The sequence below is a fragment of the Cololabis saira genome, chromosome 19, assembly GCF_033807715.1.
Source record: "Cololabis saira isolate AMF1-May2022 chromosome 19, fColSai1.1, whole genome shotgun sequence".
Lineage (NCBI taxonomy): Eukaryota > Metazoa > Chordata > Actinopteri > Beloniformes > Belonidae > Cololabis > Cololabis saira.
In genome coordinates, this window is record NC_084605.1 from 36777993 (window position 1) to 36797135 (window position 19143).

The window sequence follows — 19143 nt, forward strand, 5'->3', positions numbered from 1 at the left end:
CTGTTCTTCCTCCCCCTCCTCCTGTTCTTCCTCCCCCTCCCCCTCCTCCTGTTCTTCCTCTTCTTCTTCCCCCTCCTTCACCTCCCCCTCCTTCTCCTCTTCCTCTTCCTCCTCCTCCTATTCCTCCTCCTCCTTCACCTCCTCCCCCTCCTCTTCATTCCCCTCCCCCCTTCACCTCCTCTTCCTCCCCCACCCCTCTTCTTCCTCCTCCTCTTCCTCCTTCACCTCCTCTTCTTCTCCCCCCCCTCCTCTTCTTCCTCCTCCTCTTCCCCCTCCTACTTTTTCCTCCTCCTTCACCCCTTCCTCTTCCCCCCTCTTCTTCTTCCTCCCCCTCCTCCTTCACCTCCTCATCCTCCTCCTTCACCTCTTCCTCTCTCCCCCCCCCTGCTGCTGCAGACCCACTCCCTCTGTTTGTCATCCAGACAGCGTGTGACCATCAATGCACCTCAACATTTACTTTGCATCATTAAAACTTCCTCCCACTGTTCTGTGTAAAGTGATTGAACATTAAAATGAATATACTTTATTCTATACAAACCCCATAAGAAAAATCTTGATAATTCGTTGTATTATTACATTCCATTTGATTTCAAAGGCCTCTACAGTAAAGTAAACACCAAAAAGAGAGAAAATGCACTTCTGCATTTCATAAAATATCCTTTTAGTCTCTTTTTCTTTTATATTTCAGTTTAATTATGACCTTCAGATATTTAACTCCAACATATAAAATGCATTGATGTTCATTAATGCTCAAAAGACAAAGTAGAATAAAGATAAAATGTAGATAAAACCCCCATATAAATGGAACATGAAGAAGTGCAGCAGCGTGGTTGGATTGGCCAGCTGCAGCAGGACAGTCATGTCTGAGTCTCTGGAGTCTTTAGGTGGAGTTTGTACGTCCAACCAGAGGCTGCAGAGTTTCTCTCCAGGCCTTCTGGTTTCCTCCACCCAACTCAAATATATATATATATATATATATATATATATATATATATATATATATATATATATATATATATATATATAAAAATCAGCCCTTACGGTACAGTCCCTGCAGAGGGCTTCCAGGCTGAAAGCTGGAAAGTGCAGGCTGTGTGCGACATGCTTTGGATTATTTCAAAGTCTATCTTCTTTTTCTTAGATCCAGCCTTGAACACTGCACAAAAGAACACAGCAGTGGCAGACTTCTCCCAGCAAGTCAAACTACGTGTCCGTAAGGTCATCTTTCCCAGTTCTGCAGTTTTTTTTCTTCTCCATCATCATTAAATCTCAAACATGATGTCATCCGCATAGCAATCCTCGTCGTCGTCTTCCCCCACACACTGTGCATGAAAAATAAATATTTTACATAAAAAAATAATAATAAATACATTCTTAGACCCCTTTTCAGGTGAGTTGAGAAGCTTTCTAAAAATGCAACAAGAGAAACTGTAATTTCCTTTGAAACTTTAAAGTAGTTTGAAGGAAATTACCATCTTTTCATTGACCAATTTAATTACATTTAGAGAATAAAAATAAGTCTAAAATGTGATTCCTGTAATGGAAGTGACCCGTTTCCCTTTGAGTCCCATCATCCTTCCTTTTAACTATCCTGTAATTTTCTTGGGATTCAATTTTCTGTTTTGGAATAGTAATTATGAGTCATTCATTTACACTAAGAGACAGATCTGTCCAGTGTGAAGGCCAGTAAAGCACACAAGCCATGATTGTTATTTTGGATCTACTAAGATAAGTGATAACATGTCTCTCCAAAATTACAATGTACACCTCTGCAGTGACGATACTTTCACAGATATGCGTGCCACCCATCCCAGGGTTACTACTGCACCACAAAACCACAGATGATTGCTTTTACCAGCTTTTGCAGGTAACAACCAGAGGCGTCAAGTAACAAAGTACAAATACTTCGTTACCTTACTTAAGTAGAAATTTTGGTTATCTATACTTCACTGGAGTAATTATTTTTCAGATGACTTTTTACTTTTACTCCTTACATTTTCACACAATTATCTGTACTTTTTACTCCTTACATTTTAAAAACAGCCTTGTTACTCTATTTCATTTCAGCCTTTAAATAAAACTATCCAGTTAAATTGCTCCATCCGGATAGAGTGAATTTGGTTGTGGTTGTTTCAGATGTTCTTGTCCAGTTTTGTTCTTACATCCGTTCCCTCAGATTCCTGCAACTAAACTTGGATGTACATTCCAATAAAGGTTAGGATAAAAGATAACATGCCTCTGAAGTTTGACTTTTTGCACCATTACAATACTTATAGGCAACTAGTCATCATATCTGCTGCTCTCTGAAACACATGTTAATGCTCAATAGTACACATATATGCTTCTTTAATATATTTACATTATACTAAGATACATTCATTTTCAATGGCTTTTGTCCTTAATGGCTTTTTTCCCCCTTACATTACTTTTACTTTTATACTTTAAGTAGTTTTGAAATTGAAACCAGTACTTTTATACTTTTACTTGAGTAAAAAACTTGAGTTGATACTTCAACTTCTACGGGAGTATTTTTAAACTCTAGTATCTATACTTCTACCTGAGTAATGAATGTGCATACTTTTGACACCTCTGGTAACAACCTGGATGAACTTTCATGTGTGCAGTTTGGGTTCAGCTCTGCACATCCCAGCATGTTTCCATGAGTCTGCTGCTGGCATCAAATTCTACACGTGTGTAATTAGAGTTGGTCAGTGAAGACCCTAGTAATCATTTGATTTGTATTTGCTACACCTTAAAACAAATTAGCGTTATGGCAGATTTAAATACAGAAGTTTTAAAAGGAGGAGAAAAAAAACATTTGGAGCAACCTACAAAGGTAATGAAGTTTCCCTCTTCCTCACTGCTGCTGATCTCAATCAATTCATCTTCTGAGTCCTGTTTTGACAAACAAAAAAGGATTACAATTGGAAGAACAGCATACTTGTATTTAGTATTTACATTGATTTTCATCGTCTCCGTACAATAATCAAATTATAATTTTAACTGACTTCAACCCTTTCCTGAAGTAACAACAATAAATGTGTATAACAAGGCGTGCTCATATATTTCAACGTACCGATGGAAGGTTTAAATGTAGTTCTTCCAATTCCATGTTTCCCCGCTTTGCCTGGAAGTATTGGGGTTTCTGTAAAGCAAAGTGTATTTTGTTTCTTTAAGAAGAACAGCTTAGCATGAGCATTATAATTTTAACTATGACTTCAACCCTTTCCTAAAGTAACAATGAATGTGTAAACCAAGGCGTGCTCTACATATATTTCAACGTACCGATGGAAGGTTTAAATGTAGTTCTTCCAATTCCATGTTTCCCTGCTTTGCCTGGAGGTGTTTGGCTTTCTGTAAAGCAAAGTGTATTTTGTTTCTTCAAGAAGAACAGCTTAGCATGAGCATAAAAATGCAGACGGTCATGTGAAACAGAAAGTTCACCCTCGGTGCCTTGCAGTGGTGTAAAGTAACGAAGTACAAGTACTTCGTTACTGTACTTAAGTAAGATTTTTGAGAATTTGTACTTTTATTGATACTTTCATTTTTCTGTACTTTTACTTCGTTACATTTTCAAGGGAAAAAAAAAATCGTACTTTTAATCCACTATATTTAAAATTGGACACGTTGTTACTCGCTACAAATTAAAGTCTTACATTAAATGAAAATGTAGGCTATTGCCGTGAGAACAGCACAGCGGATTTATGGTTCCGCGTTACACCGACGCTTGTGGAACAGCTTTGGCAGCAGTAAGTTGACACATTTATTCTCTGTATTTTTCCTCTCAGGAATTTTACTTCAGTTTAATGAGGTTTGGGGGAATCAGTTCAAATGAAGTTATGGGAAGGACACGCTTTCGCTTTTCAGTCTAATTGAGGTTTGAACGTTAGGGTCATTGCAAAACCTTCATTCACATGTGTAAATACTTATGTGTAGGTCATTTTCAAACAGCTTTTTACAGATGTTTCTGCATTTGTTAATGGCCCACCCTTGAAGGTTAAACATTTTTATACAAATGTGAATGTTTCATCATATGGGTGGTACTGCACAAAAATGTAAAAATGAGTCCAATTCATACGGTAATTTAGCATTCAGTTTAAAATACTAGAATCTGAATTCTCCATATCAGTGTTGACACTTGCTAATGATCACTTAAAATGCATTGATTCGTTGTATCAGTCTGCTAAGCAAAACAATCATGTTATTCAATAAAATAATGACACTGACTGATATTCCCATTTTATTGTTCATCTGAGGCATAAATGAACCCAGTGCTTCCCGACCCTGGTCCTCGGGGCACACTATCCTGTATTTTTTAGATGTTTCCCTGCTTCAATTCACCCTGATACGAATGCTGTTCCATTACCAGAGTAAACATTGACAACTTTGGTGACGACTTCGTTTGAATCAGGTACGACGTACGTTGATGCAGAGAGACGTCTAAAACATGCAGGACAGTTTCCCCCGAGGACCAGGGTTGGGAGACACTGAATGTTCATGTTCGTATGATTTAAAAAATATATATATACACAGTATATATATATATATATATATATATATATATATATATATATATATATATATATATATATATATATATATAGTTCTTATTATTATTTTTGTTTGATCCTGACAGGTGAATTCTTACAAACTTAAAAATAAAATTAAAGCTGCAAGCAGCGATGAACGGGCCCTCGCACTCACGGCCACCGCCCCCATAAGCATATCAGAAATGACACCACCCATGACTTCCTATATCAAACCATTCAAAAGTTATAGCAGAAAAAAGGGACAACCAATCAGAAGAAGGGGCGGGGCTAATTCAGGCCAATGAAGGTCAAGGACTCAATACAGAGTCAGATGACACCACCCACTACTCTCTATGTCAAAACATTCAAAAGTTATAGCGGGAAATAGGGACAACCAATCAGAAGAAGGGGCGGGGCTAATTTTCACCAATTATGGTAAAGGACTCAATACCGAGTCCCATGACACCACCCACGACTCTTTATGTCAAACCATTCAAAAGTTATGGCAGAGAATAGTATTCTAGGGGGCGCTGTTGAGCTGTTAGGCCACGCCCATTAATGCAAACCATGAAATATCAAATTTATCGCCAGGCCTGGCTTGCATGCAAAATTTGGTGACTATCAAATATGGACCAATCAGATGAAGGGGGGGGCGCGCCTTTTGGCGTCTAACGTCGCCACGGTAACACTTTTGAAAGAGAAAAGTAATGCGCGTAGTCGCAAGATGAAGACGCACATTTTGATGTATAACACACCTGGGTGCACATTACGGTTCGGGCCGTATTAATTGCCGAAGGAATGGCATAAATTGCGCCAAAATTACACAATTAATTCAAAATGGCCGACTTCCTGTTCGGTTTCGGCCATGGCTCCAAGAGACTTTTCTTTAAGTTGTGCCATGATACAGGTGTGTAGCGATTTTCGTGCATGTACGTCAAACCGTATTGTGGGGCTTGAGGCACAAAGTTTTCCGGGGGGCGCTGTTGAGCCATTTTGCCACGCCCATTAATGCAAACCATGAAATATCAAATTTATCACCAGGCCTGGCTTGCATGCCAAATTTGGTGCCTTTTGGGGAACTATCAAATATGGACCAATCAGATGAAGGGGGGGTGCGCTTGTTGGCGTCTAGCGCCGCCACGGTAACACTTTTGAAAGAGAAAAGTAATGCGCATAGTCGCAGGATGGAGACGCACATTTTGATGTATAACACACCTGGGTGCACGTTACGGTTCGGGCCGTATTAATTCTCGAAGGAATGGCTCATATTGCTCCAAAATTACACGATTAATTCAGAATGTTCAAAATGGCCGACTTCCTGTTCGGTTTCGGCCATGGCACCAAGAGACTTTTCTTTAAGTTGCGACATGATACAGGTGTGTACCGATTTTCGTTCATGTACGTCAAACCATATTATGGGGCTTGAGGCGCAAAGTTTTTTCTGTCTGAACCAACCAGATGAAGGGTGGGCGCGCTTTTTGGCGTCTAGCGTCGCCACGGTAATGCTTTTGAAAGAGAAAAGTAATGCGTGTTGTCGCAGGATGGAGACGCACATTTTGATGTATAACACACTTGGGTGCACGTTACGGTTCGGGCCGTATTAACTGCCGAAGGAATAGCATAAATTGCGCCAAAGTGACACGATTAATTCAAAATGGACGACTTCCTGTTCGGTTTCGGCCATGTCGCCAAGAGACTTTTCTTTAAGTTGTGTACTGATACAGGTGTGTACTGATTTTCGTGCATGTACGTCAAACCGTATTGTGGGGCTTGAGGCACAAAGTTTTCCGGGGGGCGCTATTGAGCCATTTTGCCACGCCCATTAATGTAAACCATTAAATATCAAATTTTTCGCCAGGCCTGACTTGCATGCAAAATTTGGTGACTTTTTGGGCACGTTTAGGGGGAAAAAAAGGCCCTCCTTTCGTCAGAAGAAAGAAAGAAAGAAAGAAAGAAAGAAAGAAAAATTCCTACAGATACAATAGGGCCTTCGCACTGAAGGTGCTCGGGCCCTAATAAGGGCCATTGAAACCTGAAGCACTTACTCTGGGGTTGGATTCCTGATATTCTCTCTGCTGTTGTGGTGTCAACGTCTAAATAAAGAAAAAGGGAAAGGTGGACAATTTTAACTTCTAAATTAAGGTTTAAGCCTTGGATTTAACATTAGCAATATACGATAGCTATATCATAATATATATACACACATTTATTTTTTTGACTTTATACCTTAAACCAGTTCCGTAACTCTTCTGTGTATTTTCTCTTCTTGTCTTTCACTTCATTGTTATACTGCTCTTTCTCCACGGCAGGGAGATGACTCCACATTTTGTTAACCATGCCGAAGCGCTCTTGGGTAATTGGGATCTTATGTTTCATAATTTCCATCTGACGTTGACAGAAAATTACACTCCCAGATCTGGAAGACAAGAAAGTTTACTGTTTTCAGAAACTCACACGGCAAGACTCGACTTGTCTAATGGAACCCTTTAAAAGACAAAGTGGACGTTTAACAGCCCTACTTACTTGGGCGGCATCTTGGGCTCATTGGGCAGTACTTCCCCACATCTCACCTCTTTCAACTGTGCAAAGCAATTTCAAAGAAAAAAAAACAATGTTAATCATCTATTTGAATTTGAATTTGAATTTGTTGACGCAAAGTTCACGAAAGCTATCCACACTGGGTTGAAGCTGATGCCTATACTGATGAGAAGTGAGAATTAGAAGTATATTAATGATTTATATGGTCAATGAATGTGTCACAGTGGAAAATGTTACATTAAATATATATATATTTTTTTTAAACTCATCATCCCACCAGCTCAGGGGTCGGCAACCCAAAATGTTGAAAGAGCCATATTGGACCAAAAACACAAAAAACAAATATGTCTGGAGCCGCAAAAAATGAAATGTCTTGTATGTACTGTATAAGCCTTAGAATGAACACATGCTGCATGTATCTACAGGACTGTCTCAGAAAATTAGAATATTGTGATTTTCACAATATTCAATATATTGAATGCAAAGAAAACTCAGATATCCTATCTCAAAAAATTAGAACATTCTGGTAATCTTAAACTGCAAGCCATAATCAACAATATTAAAATAATAAAAGGCTTGCAATATTTCAGTTGATTTGTAATGAATCCAGAATGTATGACATTTTTTTTTTTTTTTTTTTTTTTTTTTTTTTTTTTTTTTTTTTTTTTTTTTTTTTTTAAATTGCCTTACAGAAAATAAAGAACTTTATGACAATATTCTAATTTTCTGAGACAGTCCTGTATATTAGTTATAACTGGGGGAAGATTTTTTTTTTCATTATGCACTCCGAGAAAAAAGTTGAAATGTCAAGAAAAAAGTCGAAATGTTGAGAAAAAAGTCAAAATTTCGAGAAAAAAGTAAAAATGTCGAGATTGATGTTGAAGTACAATCTTGAGAAAAAAGTCGAAATGTTGAGAAAAAAGTCGAAATGTCGAGAAAAAAGTCGAAATGTCGAGATTGATGTTGAAGTACAATCTTGAGAAAAAAGTCGAAATGTCGAAAAAAAAGTCGAAATGTCGAGAAAAAAGTCAAATGTTGAGAAAAAAGTCAAATGTTGAGAAAAAAGTCAAATGTTGAGAAAAAAGTCGAAATGTCGAGATTAAAAAGGAAAGGAAAAAAGAAAAAAGGAAAAAAAGGAGAAAAAGAAAAAAAAGAAGAAAAAGAAGAAAAAAAAGGGAAAAAAAAGCACCAGCTCCCTGAGATTCAGAGGACTCAAAAGCGCACTGTGAATGTGACGTGCAGCACAATCCTGTACTTTTGTGAAGGAGATGAATGACCAAGAATAGTTTTGTAAATTAAAGTATGCTAATAATCTGTTTAGTACAGCGATGCTGTGTGATAAATGCCAGTTCTCCTTGGTGCAGTGCATTAAGTTTTGGTGTAAACAGCCCTAAAGTTAGTGACAGTAATCCATTTGTATTCAGAAGTCAGACACTCTCAGGTCTTAGTTGTAAGTTTTAACTAGAAAAGCTTCCTGGGGTCAACAGCTTGGTATGTTGGAAAACCCTCACCATCCCCAACTTTGGAGTCCAGTGACTACTCGCGTCAACAAAGTAAACACTCAGTCACTGGTTATGATCCTAATATCTTATGTGACTCACATTCAGGCAGACTAGGAATGGGCGATATTTTACCGCTCACGATAAACCGTCCAAAAAATTCCCCACGGTTAGAATTTGTATCTCACGGTAAAAACGATAAATTCCCGTTGATGACGTTTTTGTGTAAAGAAAGAAAGAAAGAAAGAAAGAAAGAAAGAAAGAAAGAAAGAAAGAAAGAAAGAAAGAAAGAAAGAAAGAAAGAAAGAAAGAAAGAAAGAAAGAAAGAAAGAAAGAAAGAAAGAAAGAAAGAAAGAAAGAAAGAAAGAAAGAAAGAAAGAAAGATTCCCATTGATGACATGTTTGTGTAACAATGTCATTCCAGTTTTGCAGTAGAGGTGTAACTCATTGAATTGGTTTTTATTACGCTGCTTGTGTGTGCTCAATATCACATACAGCATTGTTATAATTCACTGGAACACCAGGACAGGACAGGGGTATAAGTGAACGAGACGCTTTAAACAAAGACAGTACTTGGTGCGGCGTTTGCCATCATTCATGCTCCATGAGAAAGAAAACAGCGCTAGTAAAAATCAGTGATCAAAGCAAATTGTGATCATGTCATAGTTAAATAGATCACCTTCTAGTCATGTGGCCACAGCTGACTGAGATACTAATGTAACCTGATCCGACTCCTGATTTTTTATCAAACTGATCATCTATGGAAAGAGCTGAAACCTCCAGTCGTGAAATTTGAGAGAAAATAAACCGGACGAAGTATGATGAAAATTGATGGATGACCTGATTAAAAGTCAAAAGCAAAACGTTTGTTCCTGCACAACCGCAAGACACCAGAGGAACCATGAAAGTGAGTCTCACCTTCATTGTATCTAAGTTGATGTCATTCTCTCTGAGGATCTGTTGCCGTTTCTTTCCATCAAACCTCTGTGAACACACAAACATTGTCACACAAAGTCTATCTGGATCAGCTATAGAAACTCTTATGACAACTTACTTACATCTACATATAAACACAGCTTGGTTTTGTATTCCTTCTTCATCTGAAACAAAACAAATGCATTCATTAACTGCAATTAAAGGCATTTTTACCGTGGCCGAGACCCGCCATTGCTGAAAATAAAAGTAACGCTGCAAACAGAAACAAATGCCGCTGCAAATTAAAGAAACACTGCAAATAAAAAGAAAGGCAGCTGAAAATAAAACGACGCAAATAAAAAAACCACAACGGAAGTGAATTACCGGGGACTATTTTTGCTGATGCACTTGTGTTTTTTACGTGAGAGGAAAAGTCCCTGACCACCACACACAGCTTCAACTTCACATTCATCCAAATGACTATTGTTACCCACGCTTTAGATTATTCTTGGCATTATCATTAATGATAAAAACAACAAAAACAACAACACCTCTCACATAAAAACACCGGTGCATCGGCAAAAACAGCCTCGGGTAATTCACTTCCGTTGTGGCTTTTTTATTTGCGTCGTTTTTTATTTTATTTGAAGCAGGGTTTCTTTATATTTTCAGCGTTTCTTTTATTTGCAGCAGCGTTTCTATTCGTTTGCAGCGTTACTTTTATTTTCAGCAACGGCGGGTCTCGGCCACCGTACATTTTTTATGTTAAAATGTTGAAGAGCAGCCTTTAAACACATCTGTTACATTAGCGTTCACACCTCATTGGAACGTCTAATGTATGTCGCCTTCTGGTTTGGACTCATTTCTCGCCAGAGTCGGCCCCACTCCTTAATATGCTGGGATTTTTGACCTTTACGACCCCTGGTGGATGAACGTTGCTCCTTGCAGAACAATACAAAGCCATTGCTGGAAAAAAAAGCAACCAAAGACAAAATTATGGCAAACATTTTCCTATTACTGCCAACGACCAGATTATTAGTTTAAACATGTCCTCATACATAGAAACCCATGAGCAGTGCAGCTTACTTAGGGGGTTTGGGAGGGAAGCCTTCTTCTTCATTCGCACCACCTTCCTTCTGCAGGAGAGGTCACATATATACAACTCAAATCTAATGCCAATGCTATATGGATCAAATATTTGATATCAAGTTGTTATTTGCCCAGTTAACCATACGAATGGTACACTGAACCTCAAAGCCAAGACTGACCAAAGAGACCGTACTTACATCTGCACGGACTTTTCTCTTTTTTTTCTGCCATGTTTTTGACACAGATGGATAGCTTGGGTTTTGTTCACTGAAAGCGAAAGAATTTGCTTTAAAACCAATGAACATTCATAGCCTCCTTTGCCAAATACCATGTGCACAGATTGAGACATTTGAGTCGATCTGTTACCAAAACTTCTGTTTCTGGTCTTGGTATTCTTCAGTTATGAGGGTGCATTTCTTTTTATACATATCCTGTAAAAAGTCAAAAGATATTTTATGAGCCTTTACGACTAAGCAGCATGTTTATTGTTCTTGTTTTGTTTTTTTAAGCAGACCTTCTCCTCAACTGGAAGCATTTTGAATTTCTCGTTTGAAATCTTCAAAAGCTGTTGTGCGTTCATTTCTGGGTGTTCTTTTTTGAACTTGGCAGCGTTCTCCTTAAAGAAAGTAGCATTTGGAGGAGCAGGTTTCTTCGGATGGTACTGTTGGAAAAACATTTACTGAATATTCATACACTGTAAAACGTAGTATAAGCTGGGAATTTTCCTGGTAGATGATATTTAAAGAGCATATTGCAGGTTAGAATTTTTTCAAAAATGATACCTGACCTTATGTGAAAATGACTATGTGAGAAGTTAATGTAGGATTTAATATATTTTACAAGACATAAGGGCATGTATTCAGAGGAAAAAGTGGCTGATTTTAGCCAAGCTCCTACAAACGCTTTTTTTTCCGAACACCGCGTCATATGACGCAGCAGCAAGGAGACGTCTCCACAGCTGCCCCATCTGACTGCCCAGACCCCGTACACAGGTAGCCGGGTATCTGCTTAACCGAAGATATTTTCCTACGTTTGGACCTGTCATCCACATGAAAACGCAAATAAACGAATGTTTAAAAAAACTCCGGGCAAAGTGAAGATTTTTGAAAACTCAGTTTATGTAGATGCATGTAGACAGAGACAGAGAGCAGTTTTGCATTTTCGAACGTCACATTATGCTCCAAAACGACAACAAATCTGCTCTGAGTCTGACGTCTAACGTGCAACCTTTGTTTACAACAGAACTACAGATGATCCACCATCTGTCCTCCAAGCTATTTATTAAATAAACGGTCTCTGCTCTGGACAGCCGTTTACTGCGTTACACCGACACAGAGCCTACGCCGTAGGGTACGCGGCGACGCGCAGCCCTACGCCGTACCCTACGGCGCAGGGCTGCGTCGATTAAAGGTGCGGGTATGCTTCTGCGTCACACACACGCAGAGCACACGGCGCACCCGTGACGTCGTCACGAATCCTTCGGACTTCTCCGTCTCTCCATTTGATCGCGGTGCAGTACCCCCCGCGGCCACTAGTTAGCGATCTTTTTCTGAATGGTTTATCCGACTTTTTCCGGTCACAGTAAATCAAAGAGATAAGGACAACTATTGTGCAAAAAACAAAAACAAAAAAAATCACATATAAACGAAGAAAAGAGCCCTGGAAGTTCACTACTGATTCAAACCGGAAACCGGAAATGCTTCGCTTTCAAACGAACCAATCACAGCCCTCTCGGTCTGCGTGTGGTCGGCGTCTCCTCGACGCGTAGTTACAATTTTCAGGAGGTGCACGTCACTGACGGCGCATGTGACGGCGTGTCCTCTGCGTGTACAAAAACCACACGCCGTAGACACGGCGTCGTTTTGACGCAGAAGTATAATTCAGCCTTAACGCGGCAGCTCCGTGGTGGGACACGGGGGGACTCGGGCTCGTTACCAGAGAAGGAGACGCCGCTCCCGGGGAAACTGCGCCGCAGAGGCGTCCCGGAGGCCGGAAGAACAGATGATCTACAGGTTTGGAATGCTTATGAATGTGGTCGAAAACGCAGATCTTCGGTTATGTGTGGAAGGTTTTTTTTTTTTTTTTAAACAACGATGTAATGTGGATAAACGAAGGGGGGGAAGTATTCGGTTTTAAAAATACCCGGCTATTTCGGATGCATTTAATCAGAAAAAAGAGAAGATAATAAGCCAGTTTTCTGTTTAGAAAGTACAAACGTAGACAGATTACAAGTACTCACCCATTTTTAAGGAGTTATTTTCGGAGTTTCTTTCAGGAGCACGGAGCAGGAGTGCTGCAGTGAATAAAGGCTGATTTATGGTTCCGCTTAAAATCGACGGCGTAGCCTACGGTGTAGGGTACGCGGCGCACGCAGCGTTCGGTGCGTCGCCGCGTAACCTACGCCGTAGGGTCTGCGTTGGTGTAACGCGGACCCATAAATCAGCCTTTTAAAAAGCAAGTTTCAGCTGTCAATCAAAAGAACGTGGGGGGCCTAACGCGTTCGTAATTATAAGGCTGTGGCCCGTCATATTGGTGTGAATACACATTCACAACCTCTTCAGTGTCACAACTAACATTAAGATCCATTATTTTTCCTATTGTTGAAATTCACCGCGCTCCCTCCCGATACGTCACTTCCGGTTCAGCTTTTTCAGATGCGGAAGTAAAATACTCTCACAAAAACAACTCCGGAGGTCACTGTAGTATATATTTATGCGTATTTCAATGAAAATTCAGTTCCTACATTATTTTCCTACACATTGATTCACAGGGGTCTCCAACCTGCAATATGCTCTTTAGTTAAAATACAGGCTTCACATGACCTGGGCTTAAATGTGCGGCACTTACCTTGTCAAGGGTCAAAATAACATCTTCAGCTTCAACTATGAGCTCCGTAAGGGACCGAGTCTTGCGGATCTGAGTAACAACAAAAGATATTTCAAATATATTACACTGTCTTTTAAAGTATTTCTGTCAGTAGTGTCTGTTGACTTCTTATTTTGTTTCTTCTGGCTTCTCTCTTTAGACCACTGTGGATCATCAGTTTCCAAACTTCACCTGTCTTCCACATCTTCTGTCACACCAACCAGCTGCATATGCTTTTGCGCCAGATCCACAAATATCGTCTTTATTCTTCCTTTTTACATTTTCTCTTGCTTTTTAAATTTTTTCTTAACTTGCAGCTCCATCACCAGCAGCCTTCTGCCAGTGCCTTCACTATAACTCCTATAACCACTATAACGTATCAAACCATCTCAGTCTAGCATTTCTTGCTTAATGTCAAAGATGTTGAGCCTTGGCTGGTACTCTGATTCTTAATCTTGTCTTGAAACAATGTGTGCGTGAAATGAGATGGAAGGGGTCAGTCACATTCATTGTGCTCATATTAATAAAAAGCGGTACTTTCATACAAGCACGCGACCTGAAAAAGGGGGAAATGTTTTGCAAAGAAATTAGAGAATAAGCGCCCAATTACAGTCTCGTGAGACCAGCCTGTCTTTACAGGTTTTAGACACCAGCACTGACCAGGATATTTAGTCTTTTTTTTTTTTTTTTTTTTTTTAAATATTGGCCAAATCTGCACAATACAACCAGTGTCTCCTGTTGGTAGCAGAAGAGAAAGAAAAGATAAGAATAAACATCATGATTTTAAGTCTCCTCTTCGCAGTTTTCCTCCATTAATATACAGTATGTTGCCAAAAGTATTCTTGACTCGCATACGAACTTAAGTGATGTCCCATTCCTAATCCATAGGGTTCAATATGACGTAGGTCCCCCTTTTGCAGCTTCAACTCTTCTGGGAAGGCTGTCCACAAGGTTTGGGAGTGTGTTTACGGGAATTGTTGACCATTCTTCCAGAAGCGCATTTGTGAGGTCACACACCAATGGTGGACGAGAAGGTCTGGCTCTGATTCATCAGGTTGACGTCAGGCCGGTCATGTTCATCCACACCAGACTCTCTCTTCATGGACCTTGCTGTGTGCACTGGTGCACAGTCAAGCTGGAAAAGATCCAAACTTTCCCCACAAAGTTGGGAGCATGGAACTGTCCAACACCTCTTGGTATCCTGAAGCATTCAGAGTTCCTTTCACTGGAACTAATGGCCCTTGTCCACTAGTACCACCTCAGCTCGCTTCTACCCGCCTCGCCCCCGTCTTGCGCTTTTCCACTAGGGGCTGAGGCGGGTAAAGGCTGGCCAAGTAGATACTGTTTTTGTACCTTTTCTGCCGAGGTTCTAAGCGGGCTGAGTCGGCCCTGGATCTGATGTCATCACCCTCCACGTCACTGATTGGTCGGGGGGCAGGGCCGTCAGACGGGGAGTCAGCACGAGAACGTCTCGCAGCGTTTTTTATTATACAGCGCAAACGTGTTTGGTGATCCAACTCTGAGGTGCAGATGTTCATAAACCTGGGGGCTGACGAGAGAATTAAGAAGGGATGTAGACGGAGATAAGGAACGATCAGATCCACCAGGAGGTCTGTTTTACTCTCAGCCGCTCGCGGCTCCAGCTGATTTCTCATCAGCGCCGACATGAACAAAGCGGTTGCGCAATCGAGTACGTCACAGCAGCTTCACCCCAACCCCCCCACTTCTCACCTGGGGGGGGGGGAAACAAACGAGGACAAAGTGGGTGGAGGCGGTACGAGGCGTGACGAGCCGTCCCGAGCCGCGCTGAGTAGGTACTAGTGGAAAAGGGCCATAAGACGCCAAGCCCAGCTCCTGAAAAACAACCCCACACCTTAATTCTCCTGCCACCAATCTTTACACTTGGCACAATGCAGTCAGACAAGTACTGTTCTCCTGGCAACTGCCAAACCCAGGCTCATCCATCAGATTGCCGGATGGAGAAGCGGGATTGGTCACTTCAGAGAACGCGTCTCCGCTGCTCTAGAGTTCACAGTGGCGGCGCGCTTTACACCACTGCATCCCACGCTTTGCACTGCACTTGATAATGTACGGATTGGATGAAGCTGCTCAGCCATGGAAACTCATTCCATGGAGCTATCTGCGTACTGTTCTTGATCTAATCTGAAGGTGACACATAGGGCCAGTCCCAATCCCCCCCCACTACCCCTACTTTTCAGCTCTACCCCTAGATTTTGCCCGTTCCCGTGAGGGTAGTGGTGTCCCAATTCCTCTTTGCATGTAGGGGTAGTGGACATAACGAGGGTTAGTGGGTATGAATCTAGCCCTTAAAAGCGAAGGATTTCAGATGCTGACTAGCCGACGGAGGCCCAGAGAATATTTCCCAGAATGCTTTACGTCATCATTTGCAGAGTCAGACTGAATCAAACAAAAAAACATGGTGGACATTTCTCATTTTTTAGTGAATAAAATCAATATTTTGAGTTAGTTTCTGCATAAAAATGCATTTTGATTACATTTCTAGCGAGAAATATATATTTTTCTTTCATAATATTCACTCAGTGAATGTACATAATCACTCGCTTGCTCGTTGTTGCGTTGCATCTTCATATCTTGCCAGAATAAAGGCGGATTTATGGTTCCGCATTACACCAACGCAGAGCCTACGGCGTAGGTTACGCCGTAGGCTCTGCGTCGATTTAACGCGGAACCATAATTCAGGCTTAATGTGAAGCTGCAACGTTTTCAACCTGATCTCACAAACATCCGTGAAATGCCCAAGACCGCTTACGTACCCGAACGTAAACCACGCAGTGAAGTAGCAAGTGGTGTCCCAATCCCTAGGGAAGATCACAAAGCCCTACCGCTTGTGGCTTCATTTTGAGGGTAAAGTGGTAGTGAGTGAGGGCTAGTGGTAGTGGGTAGGGGGAACATTGGGATTGGCCCTAAGTTTGGAGGTCTGTAGCCATCGACTCTAAAAAGTTGGTGATCTCTTTGCACTATGCGCCTCAGCATCCGCTGACCCCGCTCCGTCGGTTGGTGGCTGAGTTGCTGTCATTCCCAAACTCTTCCATGTTCTTATAATACAGCTGACAGTGGAATATTTAGGAGCGAGGACATTTCACAACTGGATTTGTTGCACAGGTGGCATCCTATCACAGTTGGAATTCCCTGAGTCTCGACAGTGACCCATTCTTTCACAAATAGCTGTAAGAACAGTCTGCACGCCTCGGTGCTTGATTTCATACACCTGTGGCCTTGGAAGTGATCGGAACATCTGATTCAGATTATTTGGAAAAGAAGTGAAAAGTGAATGAATACTTTTGGCAATAAAGTATATCTTCATGTACCTGTGCTCAGCTCAAAACTGAGCTGAGCTTAATTCTTTTGTAAAGGGTAAAGGGTCTGAGCGTTAACTCCTGAAACATAGTATGTATTTGACCATGTATGAAACAGATATTTAAAAGCAGCCGACAGCTACATTTTTGACAAGTGGTATATTTGTTAATAAGTAAAGCCAGTACTGGAGTTGAGGGGGTATGAGGGGGGATGGCATCCCCCCTGAAATAAAAACGCTCCAAATCATCCCCCCTGAAATAAAAACGGTCCAAATCACCCCCCCCCCGAAAACTGCCATCCCCCTTTTCCTTGTCATTTCATCAGTGAATGTGGTTTTACTGCTATTTCAACATTTAGAGTCATCACCAGAAAAATAACACCAGAAAAATAACTTATTTGACCATTTTCACCTGTTTCAAGTACATTTTCACTTGAAATAAGTAGGAAAATCTGCCAGTGGGACAAGATTTATCTTCTTATTACAAGCAAAAAGTAGATTTTTCTACTTATTTTAAGTGAAAATATACTTGAAACAGGTGAAAATTGTTGTTTTTTTCCAGTGATGAGTCTTGTTTTAAGGGTAATGAGATTTCTTTCCAAATCATCCCCCCTGTAAAACTGCCATCCCTCCTTTCCATCCCTTATGTCATTTCATCAATGAATGTGGTTTTACTGCTATTTCAACATTTAGAGTCATCACCAGAAAAATAACTTATTTGACAATTTTCACCTGTTTCAAGTACATTTTCACTTGATATAAGTAGGAAAATCTGCCAGTGGGACAAGATTTATCTTCTTATTACCAGCAAAAAAATCTTGTTCCACTGGCAGATTTTTCTACTTATTTCATGTGAAAATCTACTTGAAGCAGGTGAAAATTGTTGTTTTTTCCAGTGATGAGTATTGTTTTAAGTGTAATGGGATTTTTGAGTGATCCATGTTACTTATCCTGTGAAGGACAGAGTCATATTGATAAGTTCAGAAAAGTGTTTTTTATTGTTGTGTTTTGATGTATTTGATGTAAGCCCAGTGGATATTTAAAGCTTACAGAAGGCTGCATTTAACTGCTGCTATGTCATTCCTGCTGTATTTCTGCAGGTGTTTTGGTCACTGCTATTATTTGTAATATATTATATTATTTGTAATCAGCACAAATTATCTGTCCCCATATGATAAAATCCACCACCCCCCCTGATTCTTTTTTACAACTCGAGTACTGAGTAAAACTAATAGCTAGATTTGCTGGTGGGGTTTGATCAGCTGCTCACCTTGGCCATCACCTCCATCCACTTCTGCTGGCATTCCTCGGCAGAGAAAGGAGGAAACGTCACTTTATTCCAGTCTACAGCTTTCAGTCCAGCAAGGTAGCCGCTCCTCCTCCCACGGTTTGCTAAACAAGCTTTCATTGCAGTAAAAAGCCTCTGTAGGTTTTCTGTGGTCCATCCTGTAATAAGGACACAGTGAACCAGGTTTATCCCAACAAGCTGAGACTCTGCTCTCACGTGGGGAACATTTCTCAGAGTGGATTTTGATACATTTACCCACCAGATTCCGCAGTCCCGGGTTCTTCTGAAGACATTTCCAAAACCAAAATCGTTTCCTTTAAGTGTACTGAAATTCAGCTCAGCTACAAGCTGAGAACAGTCTAACATTAGAAATACACAAGGAAAAGAGAAATACTGCAGCCAATGGGCTTCTTCTTCTTTGCCTCTCAGTTTGTTGATAAAGAATATTGGCGGATTCCCTATGGCAGAGTAAGACAGACGCCCCCTATCGACCGGGAGGTGTAAAACAAAATGTTGTACCTCATCGGACGATGCCGAACTCATCTCCCGGTACCAAAACGCCGACATATGCAGCATACAGGACTGTCTCAGAAAATTAGAATATTGTGATTTTCTGTAATATAATTACAAAAACAAAAATGTCATACATTCTGGATTCATTACAAATCAACTGAAATATTGCAAGCCTTTTATTATTTTAACATTGCTGATCATGGCTTACAGCTTAAGAAAACTCAAATATCCTATCTCAAAAAATTAGAATATTCTGGGAATCTTAATCTTAAACTGTAAACCATAATCAGCAATATTAAAATAATAAAAGGCTTGCAATATTTCAGTTGATTTGTAATGAATCCAGAATGTATGACATTTTTGTTTTTTTAATTGCATTACAGAAAATAAAGAACTTTATCACAATATTCTAATTTTCTGAGACAGTCCTGTATACTGCACACATGCAAATGTCTCTCAAATGTATATTTTTATCATTTTAGGTCTGTGCAGCCTATCTGATAGTTTTTTTTTTGTTTTTTTAAATGTTTTTTTGTTGTTGTTTTTTCACTGTATGACTGCACTATACTG

At 40.3% G+C, this 19143-nt stretch overlaps 1 protein-coding gene across 1 annotated transcript; it reads right to left on the reverse strand.

The window, feature by feature from the left end:
• Window positions 1-451: 451 nt before the first annotated feature.
• LOC133419015 (upstream-binding factor 1-like protein 1) lies at window positions 452-18462 on the reverse strand. The gene is made up of 17 exons (XM_061708001.1): window positions 18320-18462; window positions 18043-18218; window positions 13418-13486; window positions 11085-11231; window positions 10937-11001; window positions 10768-10837; window positions 10568-10617; window positions 10300-10447; window positions 9625-9666; window positions 9485-9550; window positions 7053-7108; window positions 6756-6945; window positions 6575-6622; window positions 3286-3354; window positions 3077-3145; window positions 2833-2895; window positions 452-1322 (listed from the first exon to the last, which is right to left on the reverse strand). The coding sequence occupies exons 1-17, from the start codon at window positions 18351-18353 to the stop codon at window positions 1263-1265; spliced, it is 1422 nt and encodes a 473-aa protein (XP_061563985.1). The 5' UTR covers window positions 18354-18462; the 3' UTR covers window positions 452-1262.
• Between the last annotated feature and the right edge of the window lie 681 nt (window positions 18463-19143).